Source organism: Gallus gallus, chromosome 6 (genome assembly GCF_016699485.2).
Source record: "Gallus gallus isolate bGalGal1 chromosome 6, bGalGal1.mat.broiler.GRCg7b, whole genome shotgun sequence".
NCBI lineage: Eukaryota > Metazoa > Chordata > Aves > Galliformes > Phasianidae > Gallus > Gallus gallus.
In genome coordinates, this window is record NC_052537.1 from 21361344 (window position 1) to 21375430 (window position 14087).

At 55.3% G+C, this 14087-nt stretch overlaps 2 protein-coding genes across 12 annotated transcripts in view; both read right to left on the reverse strand.

Moving 5' to 3' along the window:
- Nucleotides 1–1109: 1109 nt before the first annotated feature.
- On the reverse strand, nt 1110–9241 carry CYP26C1 (cytochrome P450 family 26 subfamily C member 1). The gene is made up of 6 exons (XM_421678.8): nt 7984–9241; nt 7657–7881; nt 7271–7546; nt 5760–5915; nt 3102–3584; nt 1110–3015 (listed from the first exon to the last, which is right to left on the reverse strand). The coding sequence occupies exons 1-6, from the start codon at nt 8173–8175 to the stop codon at nt 2656–2658; spliced, it is 1692 nt and encodes a 563-aa protein (XP_421678.6). The 5' UTR covers nt 8176–9241; the 3' UTR covers nt 1110–2655.
- EXOC6 (exocyst complex component 6) overlaps nt 8774–14087 on the reverse strand; it is an 86748-nt gene continuing 81434 nt past the window's right edge. For 6 of the 11 annotated variants that reach the window (XM_015288609.4, XM_025151597.3, NM_001012905.2 and 3 more), the window contains 3 exons: nt 10639–10751; nt 10342–10353; nt 8774–9911 (listed from right to left, as the gene is read on the reverse strand). In XM_015288609.4, the coding sequence (XP_015144095.1) occupies nt 9779–9911; nt 10342–10353; nt 10639–10751 (258 nt within the window). In that variant the 3' untranslated portion in view covers nt 8774–9778. The remainder of the gene's footprint in view (nt 9912–10341; nt 10354–10638; nt 10752–14087) is intronic. The other 5 variants (XM_015288612.4, XM_015288608.4, NM_001397264.1 and 2 more) reach the window with 3 other exon arrangements.

Consider the following 14087-nt stretch of genomic DNA (forward strand, 5'->3'; position numbering starts at 1 on the left):
AGCGCCCAGGCGGAGACGTGCCCCGTCGCGGCGGCACGGAGCCGGCCGCCGGGAGGCACCCACCCGCGGGGCGCTCCCGGCCGCCGCGGGGCTCCGTCGCCGGCCCTATCGTCGCCGGTCGGGACCCGCTGGTAGCCGGGCTGAGGGCTCTGCCCCACGCCCGGGGCACACTGTGGCTCCCCTGGCAGAGCCGCGTCGACGGAGGTGGCTCCGCCGTCCCCTGGCTCACCTCGGAAGGCCCGGCTCGTGTTTCTGCCCGGCCGCAGAGGAAGGAGCGGCGGACAGCGCTCCGTCTCGGCCTCCCGATGCAGGTTCAACCGCGGGTCACCGACGGAAAGGGAGGTGAGCGCGGAAAGGGAACACCCTGCCCGCTGCGCTCCGCTCCGACCTCCGCTGCCCGCCCTCGCCCGGGGCTCGCCGGGGCTGCCGCGGCCGGGGAGAGGCGCTCGGCACGGCCGTAACAGCCCGGCGGGCTGTGCTCCCCTCCGGGGCAGCCCCGGGGTTCGACCTGCGGGAGGAGCGCGGCCCCGGGGCTGCGGGAGCTGCGCCCGATGGGCTCCGCTGGGGCCCGCGCAGAGTGAGATCCCAGGGACGCGGCCGCCGGGCGCTGCGCGGGATGCAGAGGGAGGGATGGGGCCGCAGACCTCTCCGTTGCTACCAATAAACTATCGTGATCGCTTCCCCTCCCTTTTACCTCCCCATTTTCCCGTCCTTTTTACTTTTGTTTGCTTACTCCTACCACAGTCTCAATAAACGCTGGAAGTTGCGTGTTGTGTGTGTGTTTGTGTCTGCGGGGGTGGTGGCGCTGGCGAGGTGTCATTTTAAATTAGTACTTTTCTGACGCACAGCGCACCGGACGGGACCTTCCCTCCCTCCCCACGCGGCCGCCCGCCCCTCGCAGCCCCTGCCCGGGCAGACCCTCGGGGCAGCCCCACGGCGCTCGGCCCGGAGCGGCGGCCGCGCCCTGACCCGGCGCTCTCCCCTCGCCGGGCGCTGACCCGCTCGTGACCTACAACACGGACCGTGACATCTGCGTGAACCCGGCCGGCAACCGCGCCAAGTTCACTGTCTGTCAAAATAACGAGATACGGTGGCCTGAGCACCGATAATTGCCGCAGGAAGGCTTTATTATCTCCCCAGCTGTGTATTCCGCAGCCATCGGCTTGAAAAGAATCAAATGGTAAAGAGTGAAAGGGATAATTAAAAACATCTTGGAAGGAGGTCAAGAAATTAACAGCCTAATATGAACAAACTTTGATTACAAGTAACAATTATTACACTTCATTTGTAAATGCTCGTGTTTATCTGAAAACAAAATCAGTTTCGAGGCTTTTTTTTTTTTAACTAGATCTACGTTACACGTTTCAGCAGGCGGCTGCGGGGCTCGTTAGCGCTCGGGGTAATTTTTAAGTGCGCTGCTGGAGGAGCCCCGGCGCTCCCGTGGCCGGAGCCCACACATCCCTCACGTCCCCCAGGTCACTGCCGCACCGGCGGCCCCGCAGCGGTCACCCGGTGCCACCTGCAGCCACCGCTTTCCCTCTGATAGCCGGGGAGACGCACTTCTCAGGACAAGGTCAGGAGGGGCAGAGGCTCTGGTTCACAATGGGGTCGAACTGCCAACAGCACTTAACTCAGTCCCGCGGTTCAACCTCTTCCAGATCTGACCCACCACGTTTGGGAGCCACATTTCTGCCCCAGGCAGCGCTGTGCTCCGCTGCGTGTCCCAGCATAGGTGTGTGATGGGAACCGGCCCAGGCAGGGTGGCTTTCAGCCCAGCACTGACACCAGACATTTGGAGCACAAGCAGCGGGACTCACATCATTGTACAGAGGAGAGACTCATACCCCAGTGAGGCACTCAAAAGCCATCTGAAAATATGTCCCCAGCTCCTGGGCTCAGCCCCAGGCACCACTGCGGTGCCCCCAGAGCCACTGGTCAGTGCTTGGACACAGAGCAGGGCTGGGGCAGGGTCACGGCTGCCCTGTGACAGCCACCATGACCCCATGCAATGTCCCTCCACTATGTGCCAGCACCAGCAGGAGCACAGGACATGCCCTCACGAAGCAGGCCTGTTCAGAAATGAACGTTTTCCAAACATTTATTCACCACAGGTTTGTGGCCCACCCTGTTATCTGGAACAGGCCCCAAGCAGCAGTATGGCACTCAGGCACTGTACTCGCATCCACTGGGTCAACACATGTCTCATTTGCACTGGCTCTAATAGGAAGTGCAGGAAAGAGATGAAATATTTACAATAAAAGCCTCTTGACGCAATTATCCTACCTACAGTTGATACTGTAAATTGGGCAGACCTAGCACGTGCTTCCCTGCAGAGCCCTCATCTTCCCTCTTTCCCACCTCTAGAAAGCTGTGGTGTGCAGAACAGGGTGTACAGAATGCTCCTGCCTTTCATTTGCACACCCAGGGGAGAAAGCCCCAGGGCAGAAATGAGGCTTTGTTCCTGGGGGCATGTGTGGGGCTGGACTGGTGGGCCCCCCCAAGGGGGTGAGGCTCCCCTTGGTGCTCAGGGCTCTGTGGGACCCTTCCAAATGCACTGAGCACTAGGAGGTGGAAAAACAACAAGGCCTTTGGGGGTTTTGCTCTGTAGCGGCCCAACCATGAGCAACGCCACCAGGCTGAGCTCAGCGGCCTGGCTTAGGCCTCGCCGCCATGACTGGGCCACAGGGGGTGGAAGTAGAGCTGCAGCCCGTCGACAGGGTGCACAATGGGCACGGTCTGCATGGCGGGGAAGGTGGGAGTGGCCAGCTCCCAGCGGGCTGTGGTGACCAGCTCGATGGCCAGCAGCTTCAGGATGGCCTGTGCCAGCTCCTTGCCGATGCAGCTCCGTGCCCCGCCGCCAAAGGGGATGTAGTGGAAGCGACCGGCAGCCTCCAGATGGGTGACATTGAAGCGGTCAGGATCAAAGCCACCTGGGGGGCTCTGGTAGATGGCAGCCGTCTCATGTGTGTCACGGATGCTGTACATCACGCTCCAGCCCTTGGGGATCTGGTAACCCTGTGAGGGGAGTAGAGAGGAGAGTTAGGGTCCAGCGGAAGGCACCTGGGGGCAGCCCCCCTTCTCCCTTTTCTGCAGGCACTCACATCCAGCTCAAAGGTCTGCAGTGCAGTCCTGTACCCCCCAGAGACCGGCGGCAGCACCCGCAGCACCTCCTTGACCACGCAGTCCAGGTAGCGCAGGCGGCTCAGCTGCTCCAGGCTGATGTCCAGGGGGCAGCGGCAGCCCCGGGGCTGGGGGCTGCTTGGGGGGTGCATGGGCTCCAACAGGGCTGGGAGATTGGGGGAGCAGCCACCCCCCAGCTCTGTCTCCTCTGTGAGGTCAGGGAGCTGGAGCTGGTCTTCATGAGCATCACTGGCTGTGGTGAGGAGTTGCTGCTCACTATCCCTGCCCGTCCCTGGGCAGGGTGCCATAGGGCAGTTCTGGTGCTGTGGGTACAGCTCATGGGATACCAGCTCCTGACGGATTTTTTCAATTGCTGAGGGGTGCTTTAGCAGCAGGAGGATGAGGGAGGTGCTGGCGCTGGCCGTGGTGAAAAAAGCAGCAAATATGAGCTCGATGGCTGACTCCTGGCAGGAAAGGAAGGTGACAGGTTTGAATGCCACTTTGAGCTGGTTGTGATAGGATTTTCAGACTGTTCTCGGCTTTCACAGGTTTTGTCCCTGTGCATAGCACCCTACCTCTGCCCCCACTCTCTACAGCCTGCACCCCCCAGGGCTGGCAGGGATCTGCATGTGACATATCCATGCTCCATACAAAGCAGACATCCACCCGCCTAGGAACTGATGCCAAAACAACTAAGCACACATCTCTTCCATTCGGGCTTTTCTCAGCTTTCTGCCCCAAATTTACAAACCTTAACAAGAATTTTGGCATGCATAAAGAGTTAAGTTCACTTTAAGCATTGCATTTTTTACCTTCATCAGCACTTTCCCCTGCCTCCCCTGCAGCTTCTGCCTCCCTGGCCAGCCAGAAGCAATGAGGTTGCATGTTTATGTATGGATCACAGATGAACTGGCAGCTAAAATGGGCTCCATTCAATCCATCTTGTTGTAATTGACCATTTGCTTGTGTGGAAGGGGACTCAGACCAGTGCTCAGAAGCAGAAAGTTAAGGGTTACTGGAGTTAGGTCTGGAGGGTGAAGCCAGAAGCACAGGGAAGGACACCTGATGTCTTAAGGCTCCTGGAGCCAAGTCTGGTAAGGTCAAGGGTAACACAGCAAAGATTTGCTACCATCACCAGCAACATTTATTGTCTGGACTGCAGGCTTTTGCCAAAGTGCAGCTCTCAAGGGCATCTTTCAGCTGAAATAAAGCCTCTGAAATAACAAGTCCCTGCTGACCCTAAGCACACCTCCTGCAGGCGGCAGCAGGAATTTTAACACCCGCACGACAGCAGACCCAGACGAAAATAAATCTGTGAGCTCCACAGCTTGCAATTAAAAGCCAGGACATTACAATAGAGCACAAGGAATTTAGGGCAGGCTCTGCATTTTGAAATAATAGCCCTTATGACTGCCTGCATCAGCCTCTGACGATGCTGCCATGTAAGTTGTGACACCGAGCTGCTTACTTTCTCTCCCTGCTTTTACAGTCCCAACACAACCGGTGACAGTGAGGCTGCATCCTCACACAGCTGCCTCGGTGTGTCCCAGTGCTGCAGCTCAGCTGGGAGCAGGGCCACCACTGAGCTGGGGACAGCCAGCCCCAGGTCACTGCCATGTCACCCCACACTGTGTTCAATATCTGTGCGTTCCTGCTGTTATCATCACACCTGTGGTCAGAGTCAGGGACACAATTGTTGCCTACTACAACACACAATGAGAGGTCATGTACTTACTTATTCTTGTGCAAAACACACGTGAATACTCACACATTCAACCCAGCCTAACTGATCACATTTTAAATCTGGGAATTAGTTTTAGTTATCTTGAAATACACCAGTTCTAATTGCATCTAAGAACCCCTGTAAGATCTTCCAAACACCCCAGAATTTAGAGATTACACTTCTACAACGTATATACAAAACATTTAGCATTGGATCACTATCCTTAAATATCTAAATAAACAGTAAAGCCATGCATCCTATGTGTTTAAACTGTACCCATGCAAAACTGCTTCAAAATTTGCCACATAGATGCAGTGTCATGTCCCTGCCTGACCCAGAGTGACCTGGAGGTATGAATGATGCAGCACTAATGACAGTGTTTTTCCCAAGACCTTTGGCAAAGTGCTCTTCACTGCGTTTTGTCCCAGCGAGGACTGCTGGGTTCATCCCTAAGTCACAGTGATGAATCACATTGCATCACACAGTCCTCAAGCTCCCTAGTGTAATTAATAAGGAGGTGATAGGGAACGTCCCAGAACCCATCATTCCAGCCCAGGGCCCGTTTTGATGAGTTCTCTGGGCTCCCAGCCCTGAGAAATGGGGTGACGTGATCTACACTCACACTGCCCTGGGTGCAGCTCTATGTATTTCCAGGACAGCATCCTGGAGGTTATCGAATGCACACTGTTGTACAGAGCCTGAGCACAGCCGCATAACTCTAAATGCATCCTAAGCCAGGTTGAGGCCAGATGCCTGTGAAGAGGACAGGCAGAGAGGTATTTGTTTCCATTTTAGGCTCCAGCTCTGTTGTAAGGCAGAGCCCCATCAGCAGTCCTGCACAGCCCTCTCCTGCCACCCCTCCGCCCCACGCTCACAGCCACCAGCTCAGGAGGGAACTGTGCGGGGCTGTGGTTACCTTCAGCTCCTGCATGGTGAACTCTTTGCCGTGCTCCTTGGCACTGTTTATTATGAAATCCAGAGCATCGCTGTGTTCTTCTGATATGGCTCGCTGCAGTTTCTCCTGTATGGCCCTCTCCATGAACTCATGCAGCATGTCCCGTGCTTTGATGCCCTGTGGGAGGCAGACATGGGTCAGGGGAACCTCAGGCACCGTCCCCCTCCCTGGAGAAGCCGGGGGACTCCCAGTGTGGTCATCTTTAATTCCAGGATCTGCAACAGCAAAGCGGAGTTAGCCTGCAGCTCAGCCCCAGGGCCTCGCAGTAGGCAGCAGGTGGTGAGAACTGCTGAGGGTTCATTGGCTTTCTGCTGTGAGTCAGTACAAGCCCTAGGAAAGGCTTTGGGAGGAGATGGCGGCAGCAAACTCATGGGACTGAATCCAGAGAGGTCTGCACCAGACAACTCCTGGCCTGGCCAGGTACAATAAGAGCCTGTCCCAGGGAGACGGTGAGGTCACTTAATAAAGATGAGCCCTGGAAGCAAGGCACTGACAATGACAAATGAGGGGCTTTTCCAGAATGGGAACATGTTGATCACACCTGGCTAATCTCTGACTGTGCAGCAAAACATTTGAGAAGACCTCAGTCAACCAAGTGAGGAGCAATGTCCTCGCAGAGCAGGGATGGATGGAGGCAGGAGGGCTCCAGCAAGGCCAGGAGGACCGAGTGGTTAGGGGCAGAAGCGGCCACAGCCAGCAGCTGAGAAGTAGTTACAAAGGAGAGCCTGGGTGGGAAGGAATTGAGTAAAGGAAAAGGGGCGGTGAGCAGGAGGGGCTGAAGAGGTTGATCTGGGGCCAGATGGACTATGGCTGAGTTGAGGAGGCAGGGAGGGACAGGTGGGTGGTAGAAGCTCATGCTGGTGACAGCTGGGGGTGTTGGGGAAGGTGACAGCGAGCAGAGTTCATAGTGGAAACGAGGTTGGGCAAGGCCTTGATGGAAAAGGCAGGCAATTTGGACTGTGCGTCCAAAAGGGAAGAGAACCCAAAGCCAGGGGAGGAAGAGCAGATTGAAAAGGGACAGGTGGCAAGAAGGGGCAGGGCAGCAGAGAATGAATGGGAGCTGTGAGAGGCAGAGCGGGCTGTCCCACTGCCATGTTCCCCTCCAGCACTGCACCAGGAACCAGAAAGGGGTGTCCAGCCCTCAGCCTGCCCAAGGCACACAGGGAGGTCCCTCTGTGCCCACTGCTCTCTGCCCACACACAGATCTCTGCCACAGGTGGGCTTGAATCCAGGGGGAATGCAGTGGCACAGCAGCAGGCACTGGGTAAACAAAGCTGAGGAAAAGGCTCCAGCAACACACATGGCAGCTCCACGCTGTACCAGGGTCTATGCAGGCAGATGCTGGAGGCACCCAGCAGTGGGGTGAGCAGTGCCCCGGGCTCATTGGGGTGCCCCTTGTCGGGCTTGAGGATGGGGTCTGTGCAGCCACAGCCCAGCCCAGCCCCAGGCAGGAGCGGGGCAGGCGGCAGTACCTTGCGCAGCCCGCTGAAGGGCACATTGAGGGGCAGGGAGAAGAGGTTCTCCACCAGCTGTTCAAAGGTTTTGGCCAGGTCCTTGAACTGCTTTTCCTCCAGACGGAGTCCCAGCAGAATCTGAGCTGCAATGCGGAAAGTTAAGGTTTTAGCAGAGGAATAAACGGCGATGGAGCCCGGCTGCATGCACCAGCCCCGCAGCTCCCAGCTCACAACCTTCTGGATCCGCGGCAGGTAGCTTTCCAGGGCGGCGCGGCAGAACACTCTGGCCAGGATCTAGAAGCAGAAGGGGGGAAACAGAGGCAGGTGGTTAAAGCACAGGTCCGTACGGTGCTGAGAGCCGAGCATGGGCAGAAGATGCCCGGCCACACACCCACGGGGCTCACCTTGCGGCGCTGGCGGTGCAGGTCACCCGTGGAGCCGAGCAGGGTGTGGGAGCCCAAGAGGATCTGGGTGCTCTGGGGCCACTGCGCACTGACCAGCGTGTGCTCGCCCAGCAGGATCTTGCGGACGTTCTCAGCGCCCGTCACCCGCACCACCGGGCGGCCCAGCAGGTGGGTCTTGAACACGTTGCCGTAGCGCTCCCGCCGGGAGCTGTGGAAGCGGGAGCCCTGGGGACGAGCCGTGGATCAGCTAGGGGCTCCCACCGGCCCCCGTCCCGTCCCGTCCCGTCCCGTCCCGTCCCATCCCATTCCCGTCGCCCCGCGCCTCACCTGCAGCAGCCAGTGCAGGGTCTCCCCGAAGAAGGGCCAGCCCATGGAGCCCTTGGGCAGCGGCAGGGCGCTGGCACGGTCTCGGCTGAGGCTCCAGCGCAGCGCCCACAGGTGCCTGCACAGGGCGAGCAGCAGCGCCAGGAACAGCAGCGCCAGGGCGGCCGCCGCGGGCCAGCAGAGCCCGGCAGGCATCCTCCCTCCTGCGGCGCACCGCGGGTCCCGCTCCCTGCCCCGCGCCGGGAGGGCGGGGAGCAGCGGCGGCGGTGCCCGCCCCGGAGGCTGCCACGCGCGGGGCCGGGAAGGAGACGGCGAGCGGAAGGGCCCTCTCGGCTGCGGTCCGCCCGGCCCCGCTCGCCTCCTGCTCCCGCTTCTCCCCTCGGCCACATTTATATAGATATTGGCCACTTAACGCCCGATCCACCTTCGCAGATGACGTCTCCCCTGCATATTTAAGCAGCGCGGCTAAGTGCGGTGATTGGAGCCGGAGGGCCGGGATTGATGGAAGGGGCGCGGGGCGAACGGGGGTGGCAGCGACTGCTCCCTGCGGGCTGGCCCCTCGGGGCTCTCCCCCCACGGCCCAGCCCGGCCCGACCCAACCAGAACCGAGACGGCTCCCCGCTGCGCCCCGTCGCCGCACGGCGTCGCGCCCCGACCTCATAACGCCCCGGTCCCGCTCCGCAGGCGCTGTCCCGCCGTCGCGCCCCGAGGTAAACACCGGGAGCCGCGCGGCTCCCACCGAAACGCAGGGCCGAGGTGCGCGTTAATACATGAAATCAAAGGCGAATACGGGTAAGGTTTATATTACTGTATTTAGACGGTCAATAACTTAAAAATACAGCGAAATGTACATTATTTTTACACGTTCCATTTGGTTTGTATCTGTTAGACATTCTCTTGGTGTCTAAAATTGCCAGGAGGTGACAGTGCACAGCGCCCGGCCTGGGGCACTCCTTGCTGGGATGGGGCGTTCCGACCAACAGATGCAGCACAGAACCAACAGCGGCAAATCTATTCCTTACCGCGCCCTGGGGAGAGCCCGGGATCTTAAAAAGTATGGTTAGAAATGGTCACCCTGAGGAACAGAACCCAGAAAGTCACATTATAAAGAACTCAAATCGTTATTTACAATCGGAAACTCAAGATTAAACTCTCAGAGAGCAAAGCCTAGAAGCCCTAACGCTAAATAAATACCAAGCCTAGAGCTTGGGGAGTTTTCAAAGGTTCCAAAAATCAGATGATTTTCTCATACCTCCAGACTACAAAATTCGGTATACAAAATGATGTCCAATCACCTTAAGGCTACCATACGTTTAATGCAGGAAAATGACGGGCGGTATCTGAATGTGGGGATCTCAGCACTTAAAAATAAACAAACAAACAAACAAAAAGGAAAGCAAAACAAAAAACCCAACACATTAAATGAGGATTCATCCTGAAACCGGCAGTAAAGGGATCATTTCTCAGATAATTCCTGCCTGGAGCAACACTGCAAACATCTCGTCTGCAGACACTTAAATAATGTATTTACAGTTCAGCCGCCCCACGCACGATGTGACAGAGCTGGTTTTATTGTACAGCCTCATTTTTCACCATTTGTTTACAATATACAAAATAGTTTTCGATCCGTTAAAAATTGGTACAAAGGACGTTTGCTGAGGGCCCCACGTCTCTGCCGTCAGCTGCGCTTTTCCTTTACCCGCTCAAACGACTGTCCCAACTGAGAGCACTGCTGGGCAGAACGGGTGGCTATGAAATACCTCTCGGCGTGGTAAGGACCAGCTCTGTAGCAGCGGGCCTATGTGTGCTGGGACATGCCGTTCACCAGGCTCCTGAGCTGCTTCACCACGGTCTCGATCAGCTTCTGCTTGTCGCGATCGTTCTTCCTGAACTGAGCAAAAATGTTGTTCTTTTTGCTGGAGTCTCTCATTCTGGGGAAGAATAAAAGGGAAATGATACTGACACGTTAGAAACACCATTCGAAAAGGGAAAACCTGGCTACTTCAATAGGTTTCCTTTCGTTCCTCTTCTGATCTCTGTGCTATAGTGAACCAAAAGGTTACCAACCCGTTATCTGTATGTCCTAAATTAAACCTCCAGCACTCGGAACTCGCAGTAACAAACATTACTTCCCAAATCACATTAGGCAAATCCCACTTCAGCAGGCACTGCCCCTATGGCAGCATAAGGAGGAGGAAAACAAAGATCTGAGTGGAACGGCAGCTCTGGGCCGAGCTCAGGCTGCACGAACCACCCCAGGGCTTTACTGTTGAGCTTCTCTATTGCAGGATTTTAAAACGAAATTCGGAAAACGTAATAAATTGGAGAAAAAGTGTTCGGCAAGAGATAAGCGGTACGTACCCTCTGTGCACTCTGCAAAGGGCGGATCGTCGTAGGGAGGAGAGGAAAGAAAACACCGTTAGAAAAGCCCTTCAAGCCCGCGCACGCCCCGCTTCAGCGGCACCGCCACGCGCCCGTCCCACCGTCGCGTTCCCGCGTGTCTCCCGGCGCGGCGGCAGCTCCGGCTCCGCAACGGCTCAGCGGCTCCCGGCCCCGGGCAGCGCCGCAGCCGCCGGGAGGGCGGCCCCGGCCCCGGCCCCGAAGCCGCCCCGTCGGGGCCGGGCTCAGCCCCGCGGCCGGCACAGCGCTCGCACTTACTTCTCCAGGAGCGTGAGGGCCGTGCTGGGGTTGACCCGCAGGTACTTGGAGGTGGCCTGCCCGTAGTCGGCCAGGTAGGTGGACCAGTCCCACACCATGAAGAGGTCCAGGAGCTGCGGGAGAAGAGGCGGTGAGCGGGCGGCAGCCGCCGGCCGGTCTCTCCCCGGGGCCACCTCCTCGCCCTCCGCCCGGCGGGAGGCGGCGGCTCGGGGCCGGGCCCAGCGGGAGATGCCGGCGGCCCCTGCCCGGGTGCTTCACGGCGGGGAAGGAGAATGGAATTGCGGCGCTCGGTGCTGCTCCCGGCCACCTAAAGGAGAGGCTCAGGTTTTCTCAATTAAGCGAATTAAAGAACCCCCGCGGGACTCTCTACGGTGACCGATCCCTACTCCTCTGCCCCAAGCGCACTTCTGGATCGAAAAACTCGACTGCTTCAACGGTGAAAGAAGAAAAGCCCTCCAAGCAGAGATGTGCACCCAGGTCGGGCCTTTTGCTCGCAGCCCCGGAGCCGCCGCTCGGCACCGCTGCCCGATGTCGGCCCGCAGCAGCCGCCGATGCCAACGGGGCACCGACGCGTTCCCCCGCAGCCGGCATCCGGCCTCATCCCGCGGCTGGAGGCTGCTCCGGGCCGCCCTGCGCCACAGCCGCACCGTCTCGCTGGTGGAAAGAACCCCTCTCAGCATTTGCTTCTGCTGCCTGTAACCCAGACCAGGGCTGCCACAGGAAGGACCCAACAGCACCGACCACTGCACCTTCAAACTCACACGCTTCTGTTCTCCTCTCCTTTCTGAACCCTTAAGTTATTTTCAAATAAAATGTCCAGTGTAATTATTTTCTAACTAATACACATAATAAAATGTTTTCTGAACACAGAGTAATACTTCCTGTGGCACAGCTACTGCTAAGTCCTTTCAAAGTCCTCCAAAGACATTACAGACCTCAGTGACATCCAGATTTTACATTTTAACACCTCGCTAGGGTGAAAGGCATATAAAAAGCAAGGAGACTGTTCCATTCTCTGCTGACTGCACACCCACCATAGCTGTCAAGATCAAATACAAGCAGCTCTTTCTAATAACGTGCTTTCTCAGTATGGTCACCATCAATTTTCCTATTGATCTGTGGAGAATATGCTGTCAGTCACTAAGCAAACAGAGCTGGTCTGAGCTATCAGGCTCTGATAACCCAGGAATTAACGGCATTTGTGAAGCCCCTGCCCTCACCGCTGCGCATTACCTATCCCTTACTACCTGTGCTGAGACAGTCAGTAGTGCCCAATCCTCATAGAGGCTGTGCGGTAAACTCCAAACCATGATCAAAAGAGCAGAAAGTGGGACAGACAGACAGACAGCATGAGGGGAAGATAAAGCCAACAACCACAGGCACACACGCTACATAAACCGGAGACTTCACGTTCCCTCTTTCTCACAAAGAAGCAAACAGAACGTATGAATCAATTACCACCACCTACAGTGCCACTTGTTGTGGGATCCACATGGAGAAGGTCCTTAGGAAAGGACCACACCAGTGTTCTTGCAGCAGCTGAGTTCAGCAAACCAAATTTGTAGGGGTAGGAGGTATCCCCACTGTAGCATTGACACTGTGGACTCCGGGTAAATCCCAAACAACCCTTTCTGTAGCCCTTCAGCACCATGCAGCTCAAAAACCACTGACCACTGATACAATTACAGTGCTAAAAAGTTCTAAGAATTCCTTTGGTCAGCATCACCAGCAATCTTCGTACCACCAGTGTTTGAGTCACTCTGTGACAGTGGGAGTGGAAGGTCAGACCTACTGACCAAACACAGTCTGGTACGTAGGGCTCCAAACAGGCTGCAGACACTGCAGAAGGTCGCAGACTGCTGCTGTGCACAATTATGTACAGTGCTTCAGTCCCCCTCACAGCCGCAGTGCTGTACTGTGGCACAATGCTGCACTAACAGGTTCCGACAACGGGTACAGTACTGCAGGTGGGCAGGAACCACTGGCTCTCTCGGATTTGTGTTCCCCTGCATCTGGTGTGATGCTCGGCAGCATACAGCCCACGTGGGCAGAAAGGCTTCTCTGAAGGTGGGACCGTCCTGAGCACACACACGTGAGCTGGAAGACAGCCATTCCACCCAAAGATGCAGACAAGTGTTTGGACTACTTCATGTAATTCCAACTGGCCTACCTAATCCTATGGTAGATGAATAGGATGTTAGTAGAGGATAAAGATACCTCAATCTTCATGTACAAAACTCTTGAAAGATAACAGAAGAGCATGAAGATGCAAAAAATCCATTTTTTTATCCATGCAAACTGAAAGCTACATGGAATTTATCATGAAAATTAACACCTGGCCATCTCCCTCAACAGAAGGAAAAAAACACCAAGTTCTTCCCTGCATTTATGCTGTAATTTCATTTACGATAGACTTACACTGAAATGATCTTACGATGTGACAGGGATTGGGCGTGGGCAAAACCACAGGGAGAGGGAACAGCCTTTGGTGGTATTACAGTGTTCAAGGCGAAGATATAATGGAAAGATCTTGTGGATTTGGCTCGATGTGCTGACATACTCATATTGCAAAGATGTAATATAGGGCATATGTTAAATTCCACTGAAATGAAAGAAGGCTGCAAATCTCCAAGGTTTTAAAAACTGTGAATATTACTACTGTGAAAAAAAAAATGTATTGAGGGCAAGTCTAACTGTAAAGGTATTAATTTTGCCAACATGTATCAGCTACAATAACACAAAACATTTTGGGGATAAAAGGTGAGGTGAGCTTGTCACAAGGCCTCTCCATTGGTCCTGTGACAGTTTTTATTGTGGCAACCAAAATCAACCTGTTAGAGGCCAAATCAAAGCAATAATTCCCCATTGCTATTTTATCCACTAAAACTGCTATCACTGTGACAATAACAGAAAACAGGATGTGCTGTCCAGCAAGCAGTACCCCATAATGACGTGCACTGTAGTAAGAGTATCAATAAATATATTTCTGCCTTAAAAGAAAATCAAAACCCATGCTGTAGCACAACACACTCACACTGCTGGCTGCTACTACCTTGAGGTTAGAATGTGCACTGTTTGCATTTAAATTGCAGCAGGAAAACCATTTTATTTTGTACGTGCATCTCTTCATACTCAACATGTACAGGAAATCCTTCGAACAGGACAGAACCAAACCTTTCCCTCTGCTCACAGAGGCAGGGCAGACCATGGGCTGTTAGCCAACCACCTGCTCACACCCAAGGAGCCACCCATGTCAGAACCAACTTACACGGCTAAGACACGGTGAAGCACCTATTAAGACAGATATAGGTGCTCTGCTACACAAGAACAATGGTGCTCTTGTACTCTCTTTATCCCATAACAACCGTGGAAAATAAGAATAAGCTAAGACAGGCAATGCTATACCTCAGAATTTTATAATGAAGCAGAATACGTTTCCCTAGGAGCAT

Excerpts from the sequence above, each read along its gene's own strand:
- CYP26C1 (XM_421678.8), bottom strand. The coding sequence starts at position 8,175 with ATGCCTGCCGGGCTCTGCTGGCCCGCGGCGGCCGCCCTGGCGCTGCTG. Across the intron at positions 5,916-7,270 it reads CCTTCAGCGGGCTGCGCAAG|GGCATCAAAGCACGGGACAT; the intron begins GTACTGCCGCCT and ends TGCCTCCCACAG. Across the intron at positions 3,016-3,101 it reads TGCAGACCTTTGAGCTGGAT|GGTTACCAGATCCCCAAGGG; the intron begins GTGAGTGCCTGC and ends CTCCCCTCACAG.